Source organism: Rhamphochromis sp. 'chilingali', assembly GCF_963969265.1.
Source record: "Rhamphochromis sp. 'chilingali' genome assembly, chromosome: 6".
NCBI classification, from domain to species: domain Eukaryota; kingdom Metazoa; phylum Chordata; class Actinopteri; order Cichliformes; family Cichlidae; genus Rhamphochromis; species Rhamphochromis sp. 'chilingali'.
This window is the reverse complement of record NC_137933.1, coordinates 30768494-30786679: the sequence shown is the minus strand read 5'-3', so window position 1 is coordinate 30786679 and position 18186 is coordinate 30768494. Positions and strand designations below refer to the sequence as shown.

The 18186-nt window shown below is 40.0% G+C and overlaps 1 protein-coding gene across 1 annotated transcript in view; it reads right to left on the bottom strand.

The window, feature by feature from the left end:
• The window catches only part of LOC308398384 (RNA polymerase II elongation factor ELL-like), a 36046-nt gene extending 31518 nt beyond the window's left edge, over positions 1-4528 (bottom strand). Inside the window, exons 1-2 of the mRNA XM_080884962.1 lie at positions 4355-4528; positions 3760-3807 (exon numbers count right to left, since the gene is read on the bottom strand). Of these exons, the coding sequence (XP_080741088.1) occupies positions 3760-3807; positions 4355-4492 (186 nt within the window). The 5' untranslated portion in view covers positions 4493-4528. The remainder of the gene's footprint in view (positions 1-3759; positions 3808-4354) is intronic.
• Between the last annotated feature and the right edge of the window lie 13658 nt (positions 4529-18186).

Below are 18186 nucleotides of genomic sequence, written 5' to 3'. Positions count from 1 at the left end.
GTTTGCTGTGTTACTCCCCACTCCATTAGATCCACAGCAGGGAAGTTTTTATCACGCTGGGCACAAACAAACCCTCGGGGCAGGCCACAACACATCTGGACCGACTGTAACACATTAGTCTGAAAAACCTGATTCATTTTGGGTGATCCAGGCAGGGTGACAACACACCGCCTGCATTCCCCCGCTCATTGTTATTCAAATCAGAGGAGACGGCACACAATCAGAGGGGACTCTCGGGAACTCAGCATAGGCAGGCTAAACACACGCACAGACACACACTTGTGGAAAAATAAGTGCCAAAATCCTCTCCTTTCATTCACTCCGGCAAAAGAAACAAACAAACACACGGCACACATGCAGATGGACCTTAAGGGATCGACGCTGGTCCTGCCAGGCTAACGACTGCAGCACACCGGGCACAGGGGGGCAGGACAGGAAAGAGGAGGTCAGATATGAATAAATCATGTCTGTAGACCACACAAGGGATAAACAATCACACCAACCCAAATCAAAAACATCCTGCCAACACCCAGGCCAAAGCAAGCAGAAAAAATTATATCACACATACTAACGCGTGCATACATGTGCCATTCACTGCATCACTAAAACACGCTTTAACACAGAAGGTGTGATCTCTCTGCTCAATTACTGGCACACACAGAAAAAGTAGGACTCCCAACTTGTAATGGGACGGGAAAATTAGCAGGTCAGAGTTCATGTCATTAACCTAGCTATTACTTCAGCAAAAGTGTGCCACTGACACACACGCGTATATCCCCACATTTATCAACGTCTGAGCCAGGCAGACAGGGAGAGCTAATGCATACTGAAGTCATGATGCCTCACGCTGTAATCAAGAGCGTTACAGCTCCTGTAATTACCTCTAAACATTCGTTTCGCTTATAAATCTGTGCCGTATATTTGGGAGGAGTGCCAGATTCTCTCCGATCCCTGAGCCATCACAATGACAAAGGCGCAGATGAACTGTCAGGGAAAAAAATAATGTCTCACTCAGATCTCCCGATATGACAGAGTATTCAACACATTCCTTACATTAAAAGGAGCTCAGTTTAACTTTCAGAAAATCACTGTTAATGACAGTCATGGCTGTTAAGTCAACTATAGTCAGCATTTTGTTGACATAAACTCAGACATGATGTGCAACAGCAATGAGACACACATAATAGACTCAATACTTGAAATGTGCAATTCACTTGTATTTTTATTTTTTATTCCTATTTATTCTATTTATCCCCTTTGTATATTTTATTTATATTTGTCTCTGTATTTATATATGTGTGTGTGTGTGTGTGTGTGTGTGTGTGTGTGTGTGTGTGTGTGTGTATATATATAACAGTTCTGTAACTGTAACTTCGGTCGTTGCTGTGCTTTTTTTGGAAGTCGAATTTCCCAGAGGAACCCACCCGAGGGATTAATAAAGTTCTATCTTATCTTATCTTAAGTCTCTCCTAAACTGCTTTGTTGTAACTAATGCAGCGACCAGAGACCAGTGCATACCCAAGCATTAGTATAATCAGAGCAAAGCTGATTTGAACAAAACAAAGCTACCAGTGCTGGATGCAGGATAATTAGCAAAGTAATGGATATTTGTGATTTGGATTTTTTTTATGAGTAACACATGTGAATTTGCTTGTCTAAGCACTTTGTAAAGTATGTTCTTAAGCTGCTATAAATGTATATTAAAAATAATAACAGTACAATAACAACAATAGTAATATTAATGACAATAGCGAAGACTACAAGTAGTATTACTAATAGTAATCACCAGTGTGTAAAAGTCTTGAGCCACCCCTCAATTCTGTATATTTTGCTTCTAAGGAGCCAGACTTTCTCACAATTTTTTGCTCTTGAGCAATAGTTCTCCAGCTTTTCTTTGTGAAACTGTCTGATTTTTCACTCATTTTAAGTCCAGTCCTTGTATCTTTTCAGAAGAATATTTTTCATTGTATTATTTTTGGTTTGGTAATCCACTTAACACTGCCCTGTGAATCACGTAACTTATGCACTTAAGGGATGAAAAGTGTCTGCACACAACAGACAACTTAACAAAGAACCAATCCTAAACTTTATCTTTAGGCAGCGTTAATAGCCATTGTTAAGAGTTAGTAGAAACCTTGGCATCTCTCGTCATGATGTGCAGTGTGTCCTTGAAAAATCTGAGGTAACTGCACAAGTAGCAAGAAAAGACTACGTTGTAGAATAAAGGTGGTCATACCAAATACTGACTCTCAAACTCTGTATTTTGCGTTTATATTTCCATGTATGTTTCCACATGTTTAAATAGATGAAAGCACCTATTTCCAATTTCCCTCACAAAATAAACAGAAATTAGGGGTGGCTTAAGCCTTTTGCACAGTACTCTATCACTACCAACACGCCACCTTGTTGAGCAAAACTTCCATATAAAGTCAGTTGCCATTTCCCTCGTGCATGGAGCACAGGACAAACCCAAATTAATGAAACTCACTTTTCACGCACAACAGCTTCTCTATTAAAAAAAATAAAAATAAATAAAACAGGGAATCCAACTATCATCTTTGGTTGTATTCTAACTGCAGGCATTTCTCAGCACGCCATCAGCTTCGGATTTGCAGCATTCGTTTTCTAAATTACTGCCATACGTACTCGTATCATTGCCTTGTCTAATGGGAGTTGCAGTCCGTACAGAGCACAACACAAACAAAAACAGGAACCGACTGACCGCTTCTTTACCTCCAACTCTTGCAAAGAGGTACCGACATGTGAATCAATCCTCTGTGACAGCTCGAGTCAGGTCAGACGCAGGTTAGAAAAATCCTGGACTAGTTACAAAAACGACAGGCACCACACCTTACTGTCAGAAAAGTAAAAGATTGTTTTCACTACTCTTAAACTTAAAAAAAAAACCCCAAAAAAACCCCCACACACATACACAAATTAGAAGCAGCAAACGTTCCACCACTATTCACATTTACAGGTTTTACAGGTTATCCATACCCTGCCCCCCCACTCCCTCATAAAGCTCAGGACCACTCAGCTCATCTTGTCATGACAGGAAAGGGGGGGGGGGGGGGGGTTCAACTCTTTCCAACCAGCCTGTGCAATTAGCATTGCCTGAAAAGAAACTATTCCCCAAGGACACAGCTGCTCCCGACTTGAGTCAAAACACGCATACTTCAGGCTGCTTACTGCAGATTATGGCTGAATTTCACGAGCCAAAGAAAGCTGCTAATGCACTGCTGTCCTGATGTCCAGCGACACACATGCAACATTAACTTGCATTTTTACAAAGTAGAAACAAGGTGCACAAGGCTAATTTGTATCTATTAATGCTCCTCATTTGACTCATAATAACTCCTTTCCCCACTGTTGACTCTGGCTCTGTCAGTGTACTGCGCACTTCTCCCTCCCCTACTTCTTCCCCCAGCACTGACCCAACAAAGCCTCTCCACAGCCTGACCCAGTAACCTGCATGCCTCCTATCTGCTGGAGGAGACCAGCTATAAGCTCCCATCTGAGCGCTCCGAGGGTGGCAGCATGGTGGAGAGTGTGAGTCAGAAGGAGACAACAGCTCGGCAGCAGAATTTAAGGAGCAATTTGCTCCTGTTTTTAGAAATGTTGCTATTTTATTCATTTAAAGAACAACAATGCAGGCTTTTTCAATTTAGTTAACAAATAAATGGGGTTGAAATCCCAGAAGCATAAAAATACAGTTATGTGCACATGTGAAAACAAACAAATAAATATGATCACACTTACCCCTTGGCTCCCTTTGAAACATATTGATGGCTCACTTGATAAAGACCCCTAATGAGAAAAAAAGAAAATGAGGCTATTGTAGTTGCATATAGGCGTCTTTGGAGAATTATGCAATCTGAATTAGTGCAGTAAATATAATTTATCTTACATTTAAACAGATTAAAGCACAAGTTACACAATCAATAAAGCCTGTGTGCTGTTAATGATCTCCACTGGAGCCAATTATGACACAAACTAGGCTACTTGTCAATTAGATAACTATGCAGAGTGCTGCCTCTCTGCTTTACTTTGAAGCAGCACCAGGAAGGTTTCCCAGCAAACAGCTGAGGGGCTCGTCTTTCCTGACAATCACTGGGTTTAGTTCTGGTATGTTACCCAGCCACGAAGCCAACTGATTCAGTCAGAAGTAACTGTACTGGCCGGAGCCACAACCTCAACACACACTAAATTAAAAGCGTGAGCTAAATAAACGCAGAAAAACAATTTAACAATAATTAGGTAGTGGAAATTTTTAGAAAGAAGATAAAAGAGAAACTTTGACGCATGAATTCACATCCAAACACACAAAAAGAAAACAAACAAACCACAAAGGTACCTTGAGGTTCTGGTACGCCTCCAGCGCTCTGATAGCCGTGTCCGTGAGCTTGACATGGTACAGCGTCCTGTTGGGGCTGTTTTTGTTGTTTTTTCCACAGGAGAGCCCGTACTGGTGCTCCTGCCTGAGAGAAGCCATCGCTGGCTTTTCTCGCTGCTGTGCAATTAAAGCTGCTTTCCTCTCTCGGCTCAGCGCTCTCCCCGCCGCGTCACGCCGAGGGCGGGGCCTCGCTCGGTGACAATAGCGCCGTGAACTGATGGCTCCGAGCGGTGGCGATACACAGGCTGAATGTGCAAAACTAAACGCTTAATAATTAAATAAAAGCTAAGGGGAAAACCATAATTACCCATTTTACATATGAAGGAAAAAAATGCATGCGTGTAAGCAGTGTTGTCAGACTTTTTTGTTGTTTTATTCTGGTTCGTAAAACTATCAATGCCATTTTTAAAGCGTTCTGACATAAGATGTATTTAAGACAGATCGATTAAATAAAATAGTAACAAAAATAACAAGACAAAGTAACTCAATTATCTGAAATGTAACAAAAGAAGTGAAATAAAAATAAATAACAGAGCTGGAGAGCTTCTTTTGGCTGCTTTCTTTAGGAGCAGGAGATCATCTGCCTCCTTCTCACCCTATCCCCAGCATCCTCATCTCTCACTTCAACCCTCTGGATGGCCTCAAAATTCATTGTCCAATATATCCACCAACACTCCTCTGCAAATGCTGTCTAACTTAGTCTCCAACGCATTCAGCCTGAGCTGTACCTCTAATGCACTCATTTCTAATCTTGTCCATCCTGGTCATCCCCAGTGAAAACTCTCTAACATCTTCAATCGAGTCACCTCCAGCTCGGCCTCCTGTCTTTTTGTCAGTGTCTCCAATCCACACATAGCAGGTCTCACTACCATCTTTCAATTCTTCCCTTTCAGTTTTTCTGCTATCCTTCCGTCACAAATAACTCCTGACACTTGTTTCCACCCACTCCACCCTTCCTCTTCTTGCTTGCTTCCTGCTCTCTTCTTCACCCCTTGTGCACTGTCTTGCTTAGAAATGTGGACCTCAGGTTCACTACCTCAGCTCCTTGCATCTTCACTGTTACACCTGTCATCCTCTCATTCTCATGCATTCTGGTATCTGCTGACTTCCATTCCTCTTCTCTCCAGAGCTTACCTCCACATGTCCTCGATCCCTCCCTCCCACTGTGGATCATAGCGTTGTCTATGAATGTCATAATCCATGGATATTCCTACCTAACTTCATCCATACTGCTCATCACCACAGCTGAATAAAATTCTCAATATAATACAAAAATCTAACAAATAAATCCACGGATTGTGGAATGACAGGTGGTCACTACATATCTGTCTTTATAGCAGCAGAACTGAAAAGTTTTTGTTAGAAGCACTAATGCTTTAGAATGAACTGTGGGTCAAATCTGAGTCCACAACATAAATGTGAGTATGGTTCTGTGGGACACATTAGCTATGCAAGATGGAAGTTTGGCATCAGTCATACAAAAGGAAAAATGTATTTTGTGACTTCGTTTAAACACAAATGGAAACTGCCTTGTTTTTCTGGTCTTTGCACACTTGCGTTCCCTTTTTCTATCACAGTAACTGCTAAAACTGTTATTTCAGCTGCTACTCTGTCTGGTAATCATCACTGGGTTTCAGTGAGGATGCATCTTCAATATATCTCCTTTTGAGCCACACGTTTCCCGTGAGACTCGCAGTGTTGACTTTGCTAAACTTCAGCCAGTAAAAATGTGGGATATTGTCTCAATATGTGGGACGGGGGGGAGGGTAGGGATAAAAAATACTGTGCAGTCCAATATAAAGCGGGAGACCTGGTCACCCTGTCTAAGACATTATGAGAGAGGAACGTGGCAGTTATCCTGAATGAGCTCTAAGAGGAATCTCACAAAAGTAAAGACGGTGGTTAAACGTTTACACTTTAAAAAATCGTATTTATGGAAAAAGTGACCCAACCTTTCCAGTGTTTTTGTCAACTACAGTCTTTATAAATGTATGTTTCATGTTTCAGTAACCACTGAAATCAAAGTTAAATTAGTTCATGCCTCAGAAAACCTCCAAAAAAGTGCTGCAGTCCTTTCAAGATGGTGGCAGAACTGGACATCTTGCTTATAGAGCTTTGATCTTTAAACTATGAGGAGCCGAGCAAATCAGTAAGGGAAGCTGAATTAAATATGATTTATCTAAATGGAAAGGAAAAAAACAAGAGTTTAATGACTCTATAATGCTTATTTTTATTTTAGTGAAATTCAGCTTGAATACTTTTTCTGTTGTTAGTGAGAGATTAAAAATTGAGTGGTAGTTTTTTTAAGTTAACGAATTTGGTGCAGATTGCTTATTATTCTGGTTTTAAGTGAGACAACTTTACTATTATCTCAACAGCAGCAGCAGGAAGACATTTTTAGTGTAAATACTTTATCTAGAAACAAATAGACCTGCTCCAATAAAAGAAAGTTGAGAATTTTTCACACCTTTTCCAGCCCTACAGAAAAAAGGCAGACATCCCATTTATTTGAATGGAGCCACTGTCATCACAGCAGGGATGCCAATTGAAGGAGCAACACAGGAGCCACAGAGGGTCATCAGTGCAATGCAGCGTCGACCAGTAAGGGCCTGCTTTGGCTGAATCCCCACATGGAAACACATTCCTGGAGCATCACTGTGTGACATGAACACATCCTTGTGATGAAACACAAGTCATCCAACTGGAACAGCATTAAAGGTCATTTGTCCCTATTCTGCAGGAGTGTTTCCACTTTCAAACAACAGAAAGTCTGCATCAGGGAGTCATAGGGAGTGGGGTTGGAGTAGTTTGGGGGAGAGTGGTGGTAGAAACACACCCACTTTTCTACTAAACAACTGCAATCCACTTACTTTCACTTGGTCTTTCGCTTTTTCACCAAATATGCAGTCAAAGTGAAAGCTGAGGCAGCGAATTTACTTGTTTGGGAGATTGGAAAAAGATTATGGTTTACATAAAAAACAAAAACACATTAAGCATGAAGATGAGATTTCCTAATATGTGCGTGGATCTCTTCACATCTAAAGGTGACACCAACACACATCTTACATGCCCTTATTTACATGGCCATTAGAGGTTGGTTTGTCATTCTAACAGGTTTCACAATGGACCTCCGGTGTCATTCTTTAAAGAACACACCACCATCAGCAACTAACGAACTCAGAGACCAAAACAGGGCCGAAAGAGGAGGGATGTTTTTAAAGTTTTAATGACATATTGCACTGTCACAACTAATGAAAACATGAATAGTGCAGGATTAAAAAAACAAAACAAAAAACAGCTAGGGAATATAATAAGGACTTAAACCTTTGATAATATAAGTGCAGAAAAACATGTAAATGTTACATACACAGTTAAGTTTGGAAGTTTTCTTGAGCTTGCAGCATAAGCCGAAATAAATTATGTAGCATCTCACATGTGTCTAAGTTTAGCAACAAAGTCGGCGTAAAGCTGGAATCTTTTCCCATCTCACCTTCATCTGCAACAGAAAGTCTGAGTCTTTGTGTGGAGCTGTGCAGAAATCTTCCATGCATTCGAAGTTTCTGCAAAACCTGGAGGCTAAAATCTAATTCTTACTATGCTAATAAGAATGCTAAGAAATGCTGATCTACTTGTCATGTCATGCCTGGCCTGGTGAATGCCAGTAGATAAAAACAGAACCTTTGTGTAAGCATGACACATTTCTCATTAAATAGCATGGCAAACGTGCCGACCATAACACTGTAAATGTGTAGTATTATGTCTGGCACGTTAGATGATACATAAGTGCCTGATTAGCAACACTGTTGACTTATTAAACAAGAATAAGTCAAGAAAAGGCCAGTTTGTTTTACGTTAGAATATACCCTTTCATTGAGATTAATAATAATAATAATAATAATAATAATAATGATAACAATGATAAATGTAAGTGCTGTTTGAGCTGAGGACACAAAGCAGTAGGACAAATACTGCGGTGGTTGGAGTGCAACAGCTGTTCCAGGAAAGTTATTATTTAAAACATATAGTAAATTTTCAGTTGCACTGGTTATATTTACATAAAATCACCAAAATGATGGTGTCATGCTTGTTTTCTTCTTCCTTGCTTAAGAGCCACACTTGTCCTGAATGGTAGAGAAATTCCCAGTAACCCACAGGTAATAACTACTCTAAGCCCACAGTAACAAAACAGCCATGTTAAGTAGATGAATACCCATGTTTTTGTTCCATTTATGAAATTATCAAGTTTTATCTTCATCCTTATCCAGCCTGGAGAACTCGGGACAAATCATTATGTGTATGCACCTATGTCTGTCACATATCAAAACTCCCCCCTATAACCAATTATTTTTATTCATCTAGTTTTATGTCAAAGTCACAGAGAGCTGCTTGAGATCACCAAAAGAGCCAAATATGTCTCAGGAGCCATAGGTTTTAGACCCCTAAAATAATTTATTTAATGTATTTAACGTAAATTTTGACACAGAAATAAAATACATGCAGACACAGTTACTGTTTATGTACATATCATTATTTATATACATATTATAGATACGTTATTACAAGGTGAATGTCTGTCAGGAAGAAAGAAAGTGAAATGGATCCAGTGACAATCACATTGTTGGTCAGTTTGCAGGATAAGCATCGTTCCCTGACTTGAATGATGCTTATCCCGGGGAGTTAATTAGCTAATATGCTTAAGTTATCTTCATTTTTGACGGTTTGTCAACTGTCTGTTGTGTTAGTGATTGAAGCACAATGCAAAGTAAACAGGAACGGCTCTCTGTTAAGGATTTTTGCATAGTGATTTAGATGTCTCACAGCCCAGCAAGCATGACCCAGCTGAATGACAGCAAATCAAAGCAACCTAAGTGTTTGCAAAAAGGTGAGAAAGAGCACGAGTAAGGGTGGAGCTTGGAAGGAAGAAGAGTTTGATAAGTAAGCCTATTTAGGTAAATTGCTAAGCTCTGCTGTGTCAATGAAAGTACGTAAGAGGAGGGTTTACTGCAGGTCAATGCTGGAGAGGTTTGGAAAGCTTTATTCTGATCCCCATCCATTAAATCTTGAACTTGAACAAAAGGATTGTGTATGTGTAAATCCAGCCCCTGTATGACAAATACAGGAGTCCTTCCCGTTCATTCACCGACACAGGTATGAGTAGGTTTCAAGTCACTCCTCTGACAGATGAGCAGTTGAAGATTAACCCATCCAACCTCCTCCCTCTTCTGTACCTGGCTTGTCTGTCTCATCCACTCATTGTCTGCGGTTTGCCATCTGCTGCAACTGCTAATGCAGGCCTTGACCCCCTGGGAGTGACTCGACACCTGAGGTCGGTGACTCCCAGGACACCTGCAGCTGAGTGTGTTTGCTTTATTCACAGCAGTCTGCGTTTAAAAAGCTAACAGCTAATATCACCAGCACAACTTGAAAATAATATTTTTGTTCTTAACGTAACTCAAGACACAACATATAATGACTACACTATGGATCCAGCATGGCTGAAGTACATAAAAAAGAAGCACAACTAAAGCAAATAATAATAAAGATATAAGTTTCTTTTTCTACTGGATTAGTGTGGTGAAAAGGAAAGAGCTACTACAATCTGATGACGACAGAAAAAAACTTGAATTGTCTTTCAGCCCTGCTCAGCATCCCCAGGTCAGATCCAGCATGTGTAGGTGAACGCTAATTAAAAGTAGAAATATCTTTATTTCACATTTTCTTCTTAAAAATCGAGCTTTACCCACAGTGCAACTCAGTCAGAGCTAGTGAAGCCTTGAGATGCTAGCTTACAGCTAAAATGAGCAGTGATAGGTCTGCTCATCAGGCCAACGCTGACTCAAGCAACAACACTCAAGGCAGTTCATCTTCATGTGGCTTTCAAGCACTTTAATATAAAAGTATGTTCAACTGATATCTGTTGACTGTGGAGGCCATTTGAATACAGTGAACTCATTGTGATATTCAAGAAACTAGCTTGAGCTTCGTGACATAGCACATTTGACCACAGTTGGTCATAAATAGATCGACACTGCTAGCGACAACACTCAGGTTGGCTGTGGTGTTTAAACAATGCTTAGTTTTGGAGGTTGAATATTCCTCAGCACTGTTAGATCACCACCAACAGCCCTCAACTGCTCATGCGAGGCAGGATGTATCCATGCTTTCATTTCATTTACACCAAATTCTGATCTGATCTGAATTTTGCAGCAGAAATTGAGATTCATCTGACCAGATAATCTTCTGTTGTCCTGTTTTAGCAAGTCTGTGTAAATTCCAGCCTCAGTTTCCTGTTCTTACCTGACAGGAGTGGCACCTGGTGTGGTCTTCAGAGATCAGAAGTGCTCTTTTGCATACCGTGGCTGTAACAAATGGTTATTTGAATTACTGTTGCCCTGCTATCACCTTGAAGCAGTATAACCATTAAGTACAATAGCTCTTTTTGCTTGGAGACGTGACACTTCCTGATATTTTGTGAGAGATGGTTGTGAGGAAAAATCTCAGCGGATCAGCACTTTGTGAAATACTCAGACCAGCCCATCTGGCACCCTACAAAGACAGTTAAATCACCTTTCCTCTCCATTCTGATTCTTGGCTTGAACTTTAGCAGGTTGTCTTGACCATGTCTACATGCCTACATGCTTTGTGTTTCTGCCACAGAATTGCTGCCATGTGGTTGATCAGATATTTGCGTTAACAAACCTCCCCAATAAAATGACTGGTGAGTGCGCAGTGTCTTATAATATAGTGAACTAAATAAAAAGCACTGGCACCGTCAGCCAGACGGGTGTGACTCATTCAAAGCCTGATAAGCATTTCACAGGAGCAGATAGCACAGAAGGTCTCGTACCAAGTACTTTTCCCAGCATGAACCACCACACGAACATGCAAAAGCTTCACCCATTTTTGCCTTTAATAAGTGACTTCCTTTTTATTTGCAGTGAACATTATTATTCTGTATTTACATATTAGTAAAACACACAGAGAATCACATTCATCATGTACAGTAACTGCACATTTAGCTGTGAAACCCTAGAAGTTGTTTCAAGTTGTATCAAAACACACACACACACACACACACACACACACACACACACACACACACACACACACACACACACACACACTTATTTCATCTGGCAAGGAATCTGTCAGACTGGGAAAGTACTGAGAAAGGTATCGACAGAGGCACCTTAACACCTTTTGTGTGAAACTGGCGCTTCCCGTGTCAAACACAACAGAAAGTTTATAGCATTCTAACAAAAGTTAAAAACTTAGACTTGTTTTTAGAAATCCTTTTTTTGTCTACTTAGGTTTACTATTTTTTTGTTATAACATTATCGATTCTTTGAATCCTGTCTTTACTTTGCCCTTTTAATGAGTTTCAGTATTTAATCCTTATAGATGTTTTAGTTTTTTAACCACGTCTAATGTGAGTCTTCTCTCTGTGTTTAATATTTACATTTTGGCTAGTTCCTGTTTTACTTTGAAGGTCAGCTTTTTTCTGCATTACTTTTTATTTCCTGTCTCAGTCTTCTTTCCTGTGTTAATTACTTTAACCTTTGTCTCATTCTTATCCTGGTTTTCATCCTTCAGTCAGCCCTATGTTTACATATATAATCCTTGTGTCAGGTCTTGTTCTTGGATTTTGTTCTCAGTCCAATGGTGATATGATGATGCTCAGTCCAATAAAAGACTCGCACGTGTGTCTGTTTTGTCTGCTTTGTCTACTTGGAGTCCTGTGTTTACCTTTTACAGTGTGACAATCTGATGTATGCAAATGCACCACAGATAATACTGTTATGTTCTCTGATATTTAAAAAGTCAAATATCTCTGCTCTGCTATTTTACTTGGCATATTTTGCATATCTTCATGACCTTCAACATGAGCCGTTAAAATGGAAGTATAGTTGGTTATGTTATCAAATGTCCCAAGACACTCGACACACCCCTGCGTGTCAACGTGTTTAATTTGGCTTCTGTAAAGGGGGACAAGATAAGACAGCAACCAAATACTTCTGCTACTCCTAATCTTATATTCCAGTTTAATGTTAGTCTGAAACACAATCAAAAATGACTCCACATAATGCTAACTGCTGTTTTAATTGTTTTTATTTATTTATTGTGGCTTAGAAATGATGCAAACAGATAAACGTCAGCATCATTAAGGGTCCACATTTTGCTGGTTATCCGGCATGGTTACACTCTCCAGCATGTGCAGCAGGCTGAGTTGGGATTTTCTGCTCATAGTTGAGATTTGGGGTAAAATAGTGTGTTGTTAATTTGCAGTTTATGCAGACACTAAAGTAAAGATAAGAAAGCTGAATTTGTCTCGATTGTGTCAATGCTTGGTTAATTTTTTGACATTATGATTAGTTTTATTGCCATTGATCTGTGGACCTCTACAAACCACACTGAAAGAAAAACCTTTAGAGCTTCAGTCACTCAGGGCTAGAGACCGAACAGTGACCCTGTGGCAACTTCCAGTTGTTGGGGAAAAATTTGTATTTCCTGACTGGTTGGTGAGTGGTTGGACAGCAGTTCTGGGTGTTGCAAAATGAAAGTGGTTGCACCAAAAACCACCTCATGACTGGACTGGTTAGTAACAGATTACCACGTTTGCCTGTAGTTTGCATGGAAGATGCTGACTTGTCTGCAAACATGGAGCGAAAACCAGAACTGGATAACTTTCATCTCCAAAGTAAAATTTGTGTCTTGCTGCTTAAATATAATAATATTTTAAAAGGGGCAACTTTTGCTTAAAAGGCCCAACTGTTTGCATTGTATTCTTTGCTGTTTTGCTACGGCTGGCAAGCTGATAAGTCGGCGTCTTGCATACAAACAGCAGGTGATCAAAGCAACCTGCTAACGATCAAATCAATCACAAGCAGACTTTCAGCGCAGCGTTGTACTCCTCCTAGTGATTCATTTTAGTGGTTACCAGGGCTTCACTCATTGGTCTCTATGTCTGCATGACTGGGCCTTCATGCTCAAATTATACGTCTCCAGTGAGTCAATGTAGATCCTACAACAGAGCTTATGCAAGTCACCAATGCTGTTGCTAGCATTTATAAGAGTGTGGGCCTTGGTCGACAGTAATGTGTACTTAAATTTTCTAGGATTAAAATGTACACCACAGGTAGGTCGTAACCACAAACCCTTTTGAATGCCTACGCCCAGAGATGGGCAGTAACGCGTTACTTGTAATCTGATTACTTTTTTCAGGTAACGAGTAAAGTAAGGGATTACTATTGCAAAAACGGTAATTAGATTACCGTTACTTTCCTGTAGGAACGCTGCGTTACTGCGTTACTAAAACCGTGATTTTTTTGCAAGAATGTCTCATGACAGTGACATAAGCGAGTGCGACGTTTGTGAAAACAGCTGTGTGCAGATCAACAGTGCATCATATATCGAGTGCGGGAGAGAGTATGAGCGTGCAGCGTTTAAAGCTTGGAAGTACTGACCTTACTTTGAGTTTGATTCCATAAAAAGTGACAAAAACATTAGTGTCCGTTGTGTGTGGGAAGAAAACTTCTTTTTAAAGCGAAACCCCCCCCTAAACTTCCAAGCAAGCACCGAGTGCGCTACGACGTAATGGGAAACTCACAGAAAAACTCGCGGATTCTTCCACTGACCGCTGCGGCACACCTGCACCAGGGTAAACCTCCGCCTACGCCACTCCTGCTTTACAGGTGAAAATAGAGCAACAGGACCGCTGAGTCTTTGATGTTATTTATTTTCTGCTGTGTTTTACTTGCATCTATTTGAAAGAGTGAGTGTAAACACAAAAAATATATATTTTATGTGCTGGAATGTGCAGAAAATAGGTTTAAATATTAAACAAATTTCTTCCAGTCAGAGAATGTTGCATATAATTAAATTTTTGCTTGATGCATAAAGTTAAAAGGTTAAAACTAATTAAACAAGTTTTAAAAAGAGACTTTTCCATTTGATTACATTTTGTATGATGGATTATGTAGAAAAAGTAGAATTGGGCTGAAAGATCTATCGCTTTATCACCTATTCAGGTTGTAAATCGTGTTTTTAAAAAGTAACTAAGTAACTAAGTAACTAAGTAATTAATTACTTTTGAAAATAAGTAATCAGTAAATCATCAGACACATTTGAAAGCCTCTAGATTAAGCACATATTGGCTGACTGAAAATATGTCAGGAATCCTGATTTTGTAGCATCGATCAACACTCTTAACTTCTGTGTTTCAAAAGTGGTGGAATTTCAAGGCTGTGTGTTACTTGTGAGGCGTGTTTGGCAGCAGATCGGTCCAGGATGTCTCAGTCTCTCACTAAAAGCTGCAGCTGTAGTCGGGGTTTTGTTCCTCTATGTTGTGTAACACTTGTTGCCTTTGTGGAACTTGATAATTTGTTATTTTTTGCTGCGCTTAGTGTAACAAAATTGATCTCATGTTTTCCCTAACTGGCAAGACAAGGTCAGTGTAAAAGAGCCTCACATACGTTGAAAACTCCCATGGTAACCAGGGTCAAACTGAAAAAGTTCCATGTAAGATAAGATTTAATCAAAACAATCAAACCTGATGACTGTAGAGTTCAGAAGCTTAGCTCGCAGTAATCGCCTTCTTCCTACTTTAAAATAACAGAAAAACATCTGGACCTGCGAACCGTGTAGTGTAAACACGGGCTTATTCAGCAAAGGCTGCGGATTACGTTCACAACTGAGAGTTACACATTTGTTTTCACTGTCTTCAAAGTGAAGGTGGGCACAAGCTTTCCCACAAGGCAACACAATCAGACTTTTGAATCAGCTTTTGATTCCCTCTGAATGTCTGCGTGTGTGTTCTTCCGTGGCATCACACGCATGCATGTATGCACTCGTTGATAAGCAGACCCAGGTGTTTTGGTGTTTTCCTGAGCACACAGGGCCTTTACAGCCATGGTTACAAGTGTGACTGATGACAGATGAAAAAAGACTCCAAGGAAACAGGTTTTTGCTGTTTCAACTAATATTTGCCTCCATGCTGCTGCTAGTATTTGAAAAAGTTTAGATCTGAATCATGGCGGAGGGTTCCCCTTTCAAACTAAAAGTATCGAATGAAGATTAGGAAACTCATCAGAAGATTGGAAATCATCTTGTGCTGTATCTCCAGCCCAGTCCCCTGAGAAAATGATAAGTAGTCAGTGAAAAGCCATGTATTTCTCCGTGGTCATGACCCAGTCATCAGGCAAAGTATCTCAATGGGAAGCATGTTTCCTATAGTTTGAATTGAACCCAAACCATCATCTTTTTCTAATCCCAACCAAATTGCTTTTAATGCTTAAACCCAACCAAAGCAGTAATCAATAATGTATTTGAAAATAAAAGAACTATGTGTGAAGATCTTTCATGTGCTGACTTGGGTCTCTGGTGTGAGCAGCACCAACAATCCATCCAACCTCAAAATGTTGCCTTTTTTTTTTTTGTCTTTTAAGAGTGTGAAGCATTAATTTTGCGTACATGGACTGAATCAGCAATACAATCAGCCTTGTATTAGCAGTTCGGGCTGCTGGTGGTAGAGTAATGATATGGGGAATATTTTCCTGGCACACTTTTTGCTCTTATAGTACCAACTGAACATCATTAAATGCCGCAGCCTACCAGAGTATCGCTGCTGACCATGTCCATACCCACAATCTTTATACTACATCCATTCCATTTGGATAATGCACCATGCCTTTGTAGCCTAGATAATCTCAAAGGGGTTTCTTGAACATGAAAATAAGTCCACTGGACTCAAATGTCCTCAGAGTCAGCAGATCTCAATCCAATAGAGCACCTTTGGGTTGTGTTAGAACTGAAGATTTAAATCTGCAACAACTGTGTGACACCGCAAATGTTTCCAGTTTCTCGCTGAATGGTAAAAATGGTAAATGGCCTGTATTTGTATAGCGCTTTACTAGTCCCTAAGGACCCCAAAGCGCTTTACACATCCAGTCATCCACCCATTCACACACACATTCACACACTGGTGATGGCAAGCTACATTGTAGCCACAGCCACCCTGGGCGCACTGACAGAGGCTGACAGAGGCGAATGAATAATTAAGCTCTGAAGGTAAAGATGGGTCCAAACCAGTACTAGCAAAGTGTACCCAATAAAGTGGCGGATAAGGGAGGGTTTTCCTTTTTCAGATTTGAACTTGTGCATTTTGCTTGGTGGGATGTGGATTGCTGTCTGTGGAATGGGAAAAGCAGTTTAAAGTAATTTTGTCTCAGCCTCGATTAGCTTCCTTGTTTTCATTAAAAATAAATATGTTGTTGTAAATAAGGATTTGAACATTAGCAATAAAATATTTAATATGTCTAGGACATAATGATTATACCCTTTCTAAGTCGTTTTTTTTAAAAGCCTCAAATTTTTAATTCCCTGTTTTCAGCGTGCTTGCAGACACTCAACAATGGTGAGATGGTTAGCGTCTGTGTTTTTTACGATTTAATTGGCATAATTGGACAATTTCTGATTTTTAAAAAAATCAGTCTTCTCTGGCATACCCAGCTTTTTGTTACTACACCCACAAGAAAATAATGGGCAGCACACGCCTCTGGAGCAGGATTTGGTAATTGGGAGCAGGAGCTGGTTTCACATAACCACAGGGACACAGTGACTGGTGATCCAATAAAAGTCAGACACCAGACTACTGAAGCATTTATATCAAGGGACCAGAAACAGTCTGTGTCTTTGAATTCATGTTGTGACCGGAGTTTCACACACTGATGCATCTAATGCCTGTAAAACACAAATTAGGATGTGACAGCAGCTTTAAAAATGCATTTGTAATATCCTTTGGGATTTTATTAAAATCACTAAGGAACAGGTGGGATCTGCTGTAGTTAAATATGTGATGGTGGCAGAAGCAGTATCCCATGCACACACAGTGTCAGCACTAATCTTTGTGATGATGCAGACATTTGTTGAGCCTTTAACACAAGGTTTAACTGAGGATGGTGGAAATGTTACGAAGGTATTGGATGAAAAGTCAGGAGATCAGCAAAGTGATTACAGTTCATCCTGAGAGAGACGTAAATGTCTGTAGCAGTTTTCATGCCAATCAGTACAAATATTTGGTATTCAAATTTGCAAATTAAGCTATGAAGCAACAAATTTTAATTCAGTATTTGTTCAGATGTTTCAGTATGGAACAAAAAGCACGACCTAGCCATTTCCTCCACAACTGCAGTTTTCCTAATGGCCACTTTAGGCTAGTTCCAGAAGAGAGTCAGTCCCCATAGAGTCCAATGTTGAAATCCTCAACTTCGCAGCCTGGAAAAAAGGAATTTGAGTGGCTTTTTTACTCCCCTGGTAAGTGCCTTTAAAAAAAAATTAACCTTAAAAAAAAAAAATTGTAGAGCTTAAATTTATGCACAATTAAGGGTGTGGCTACTTTGATTGACAGGTGAGTGGTGGAATAAGCAGCTATAGCAACTGTTTTTCTGCTGTGTCTCATGTAATGTAATTTGAGCCACTTCACTAAATCTGTTGACCATGTTCATGGTTCATGGCAGTGCATTCTCTTTCATAATGTGTAACATACCGACGATTTGTATCGGTGTCTCATAGGAACGCGAAAGGCACCCTTCTGCATCTTTATAAGATGCTCTGTGTTCTCAATTGAATCCAACAGAATGCCGTCCGCGGCATGAACATACGCTTAGGGCAGAGGCTCCAGCCGTCCATTCCAGCCCTAACACTAACACTAACCTTAACCCTAACCCTATCACATAGTGTTTTCCAAAGTGATTCATGATCAAAACGTAAAACACATTTACATGTATAGGTTCACT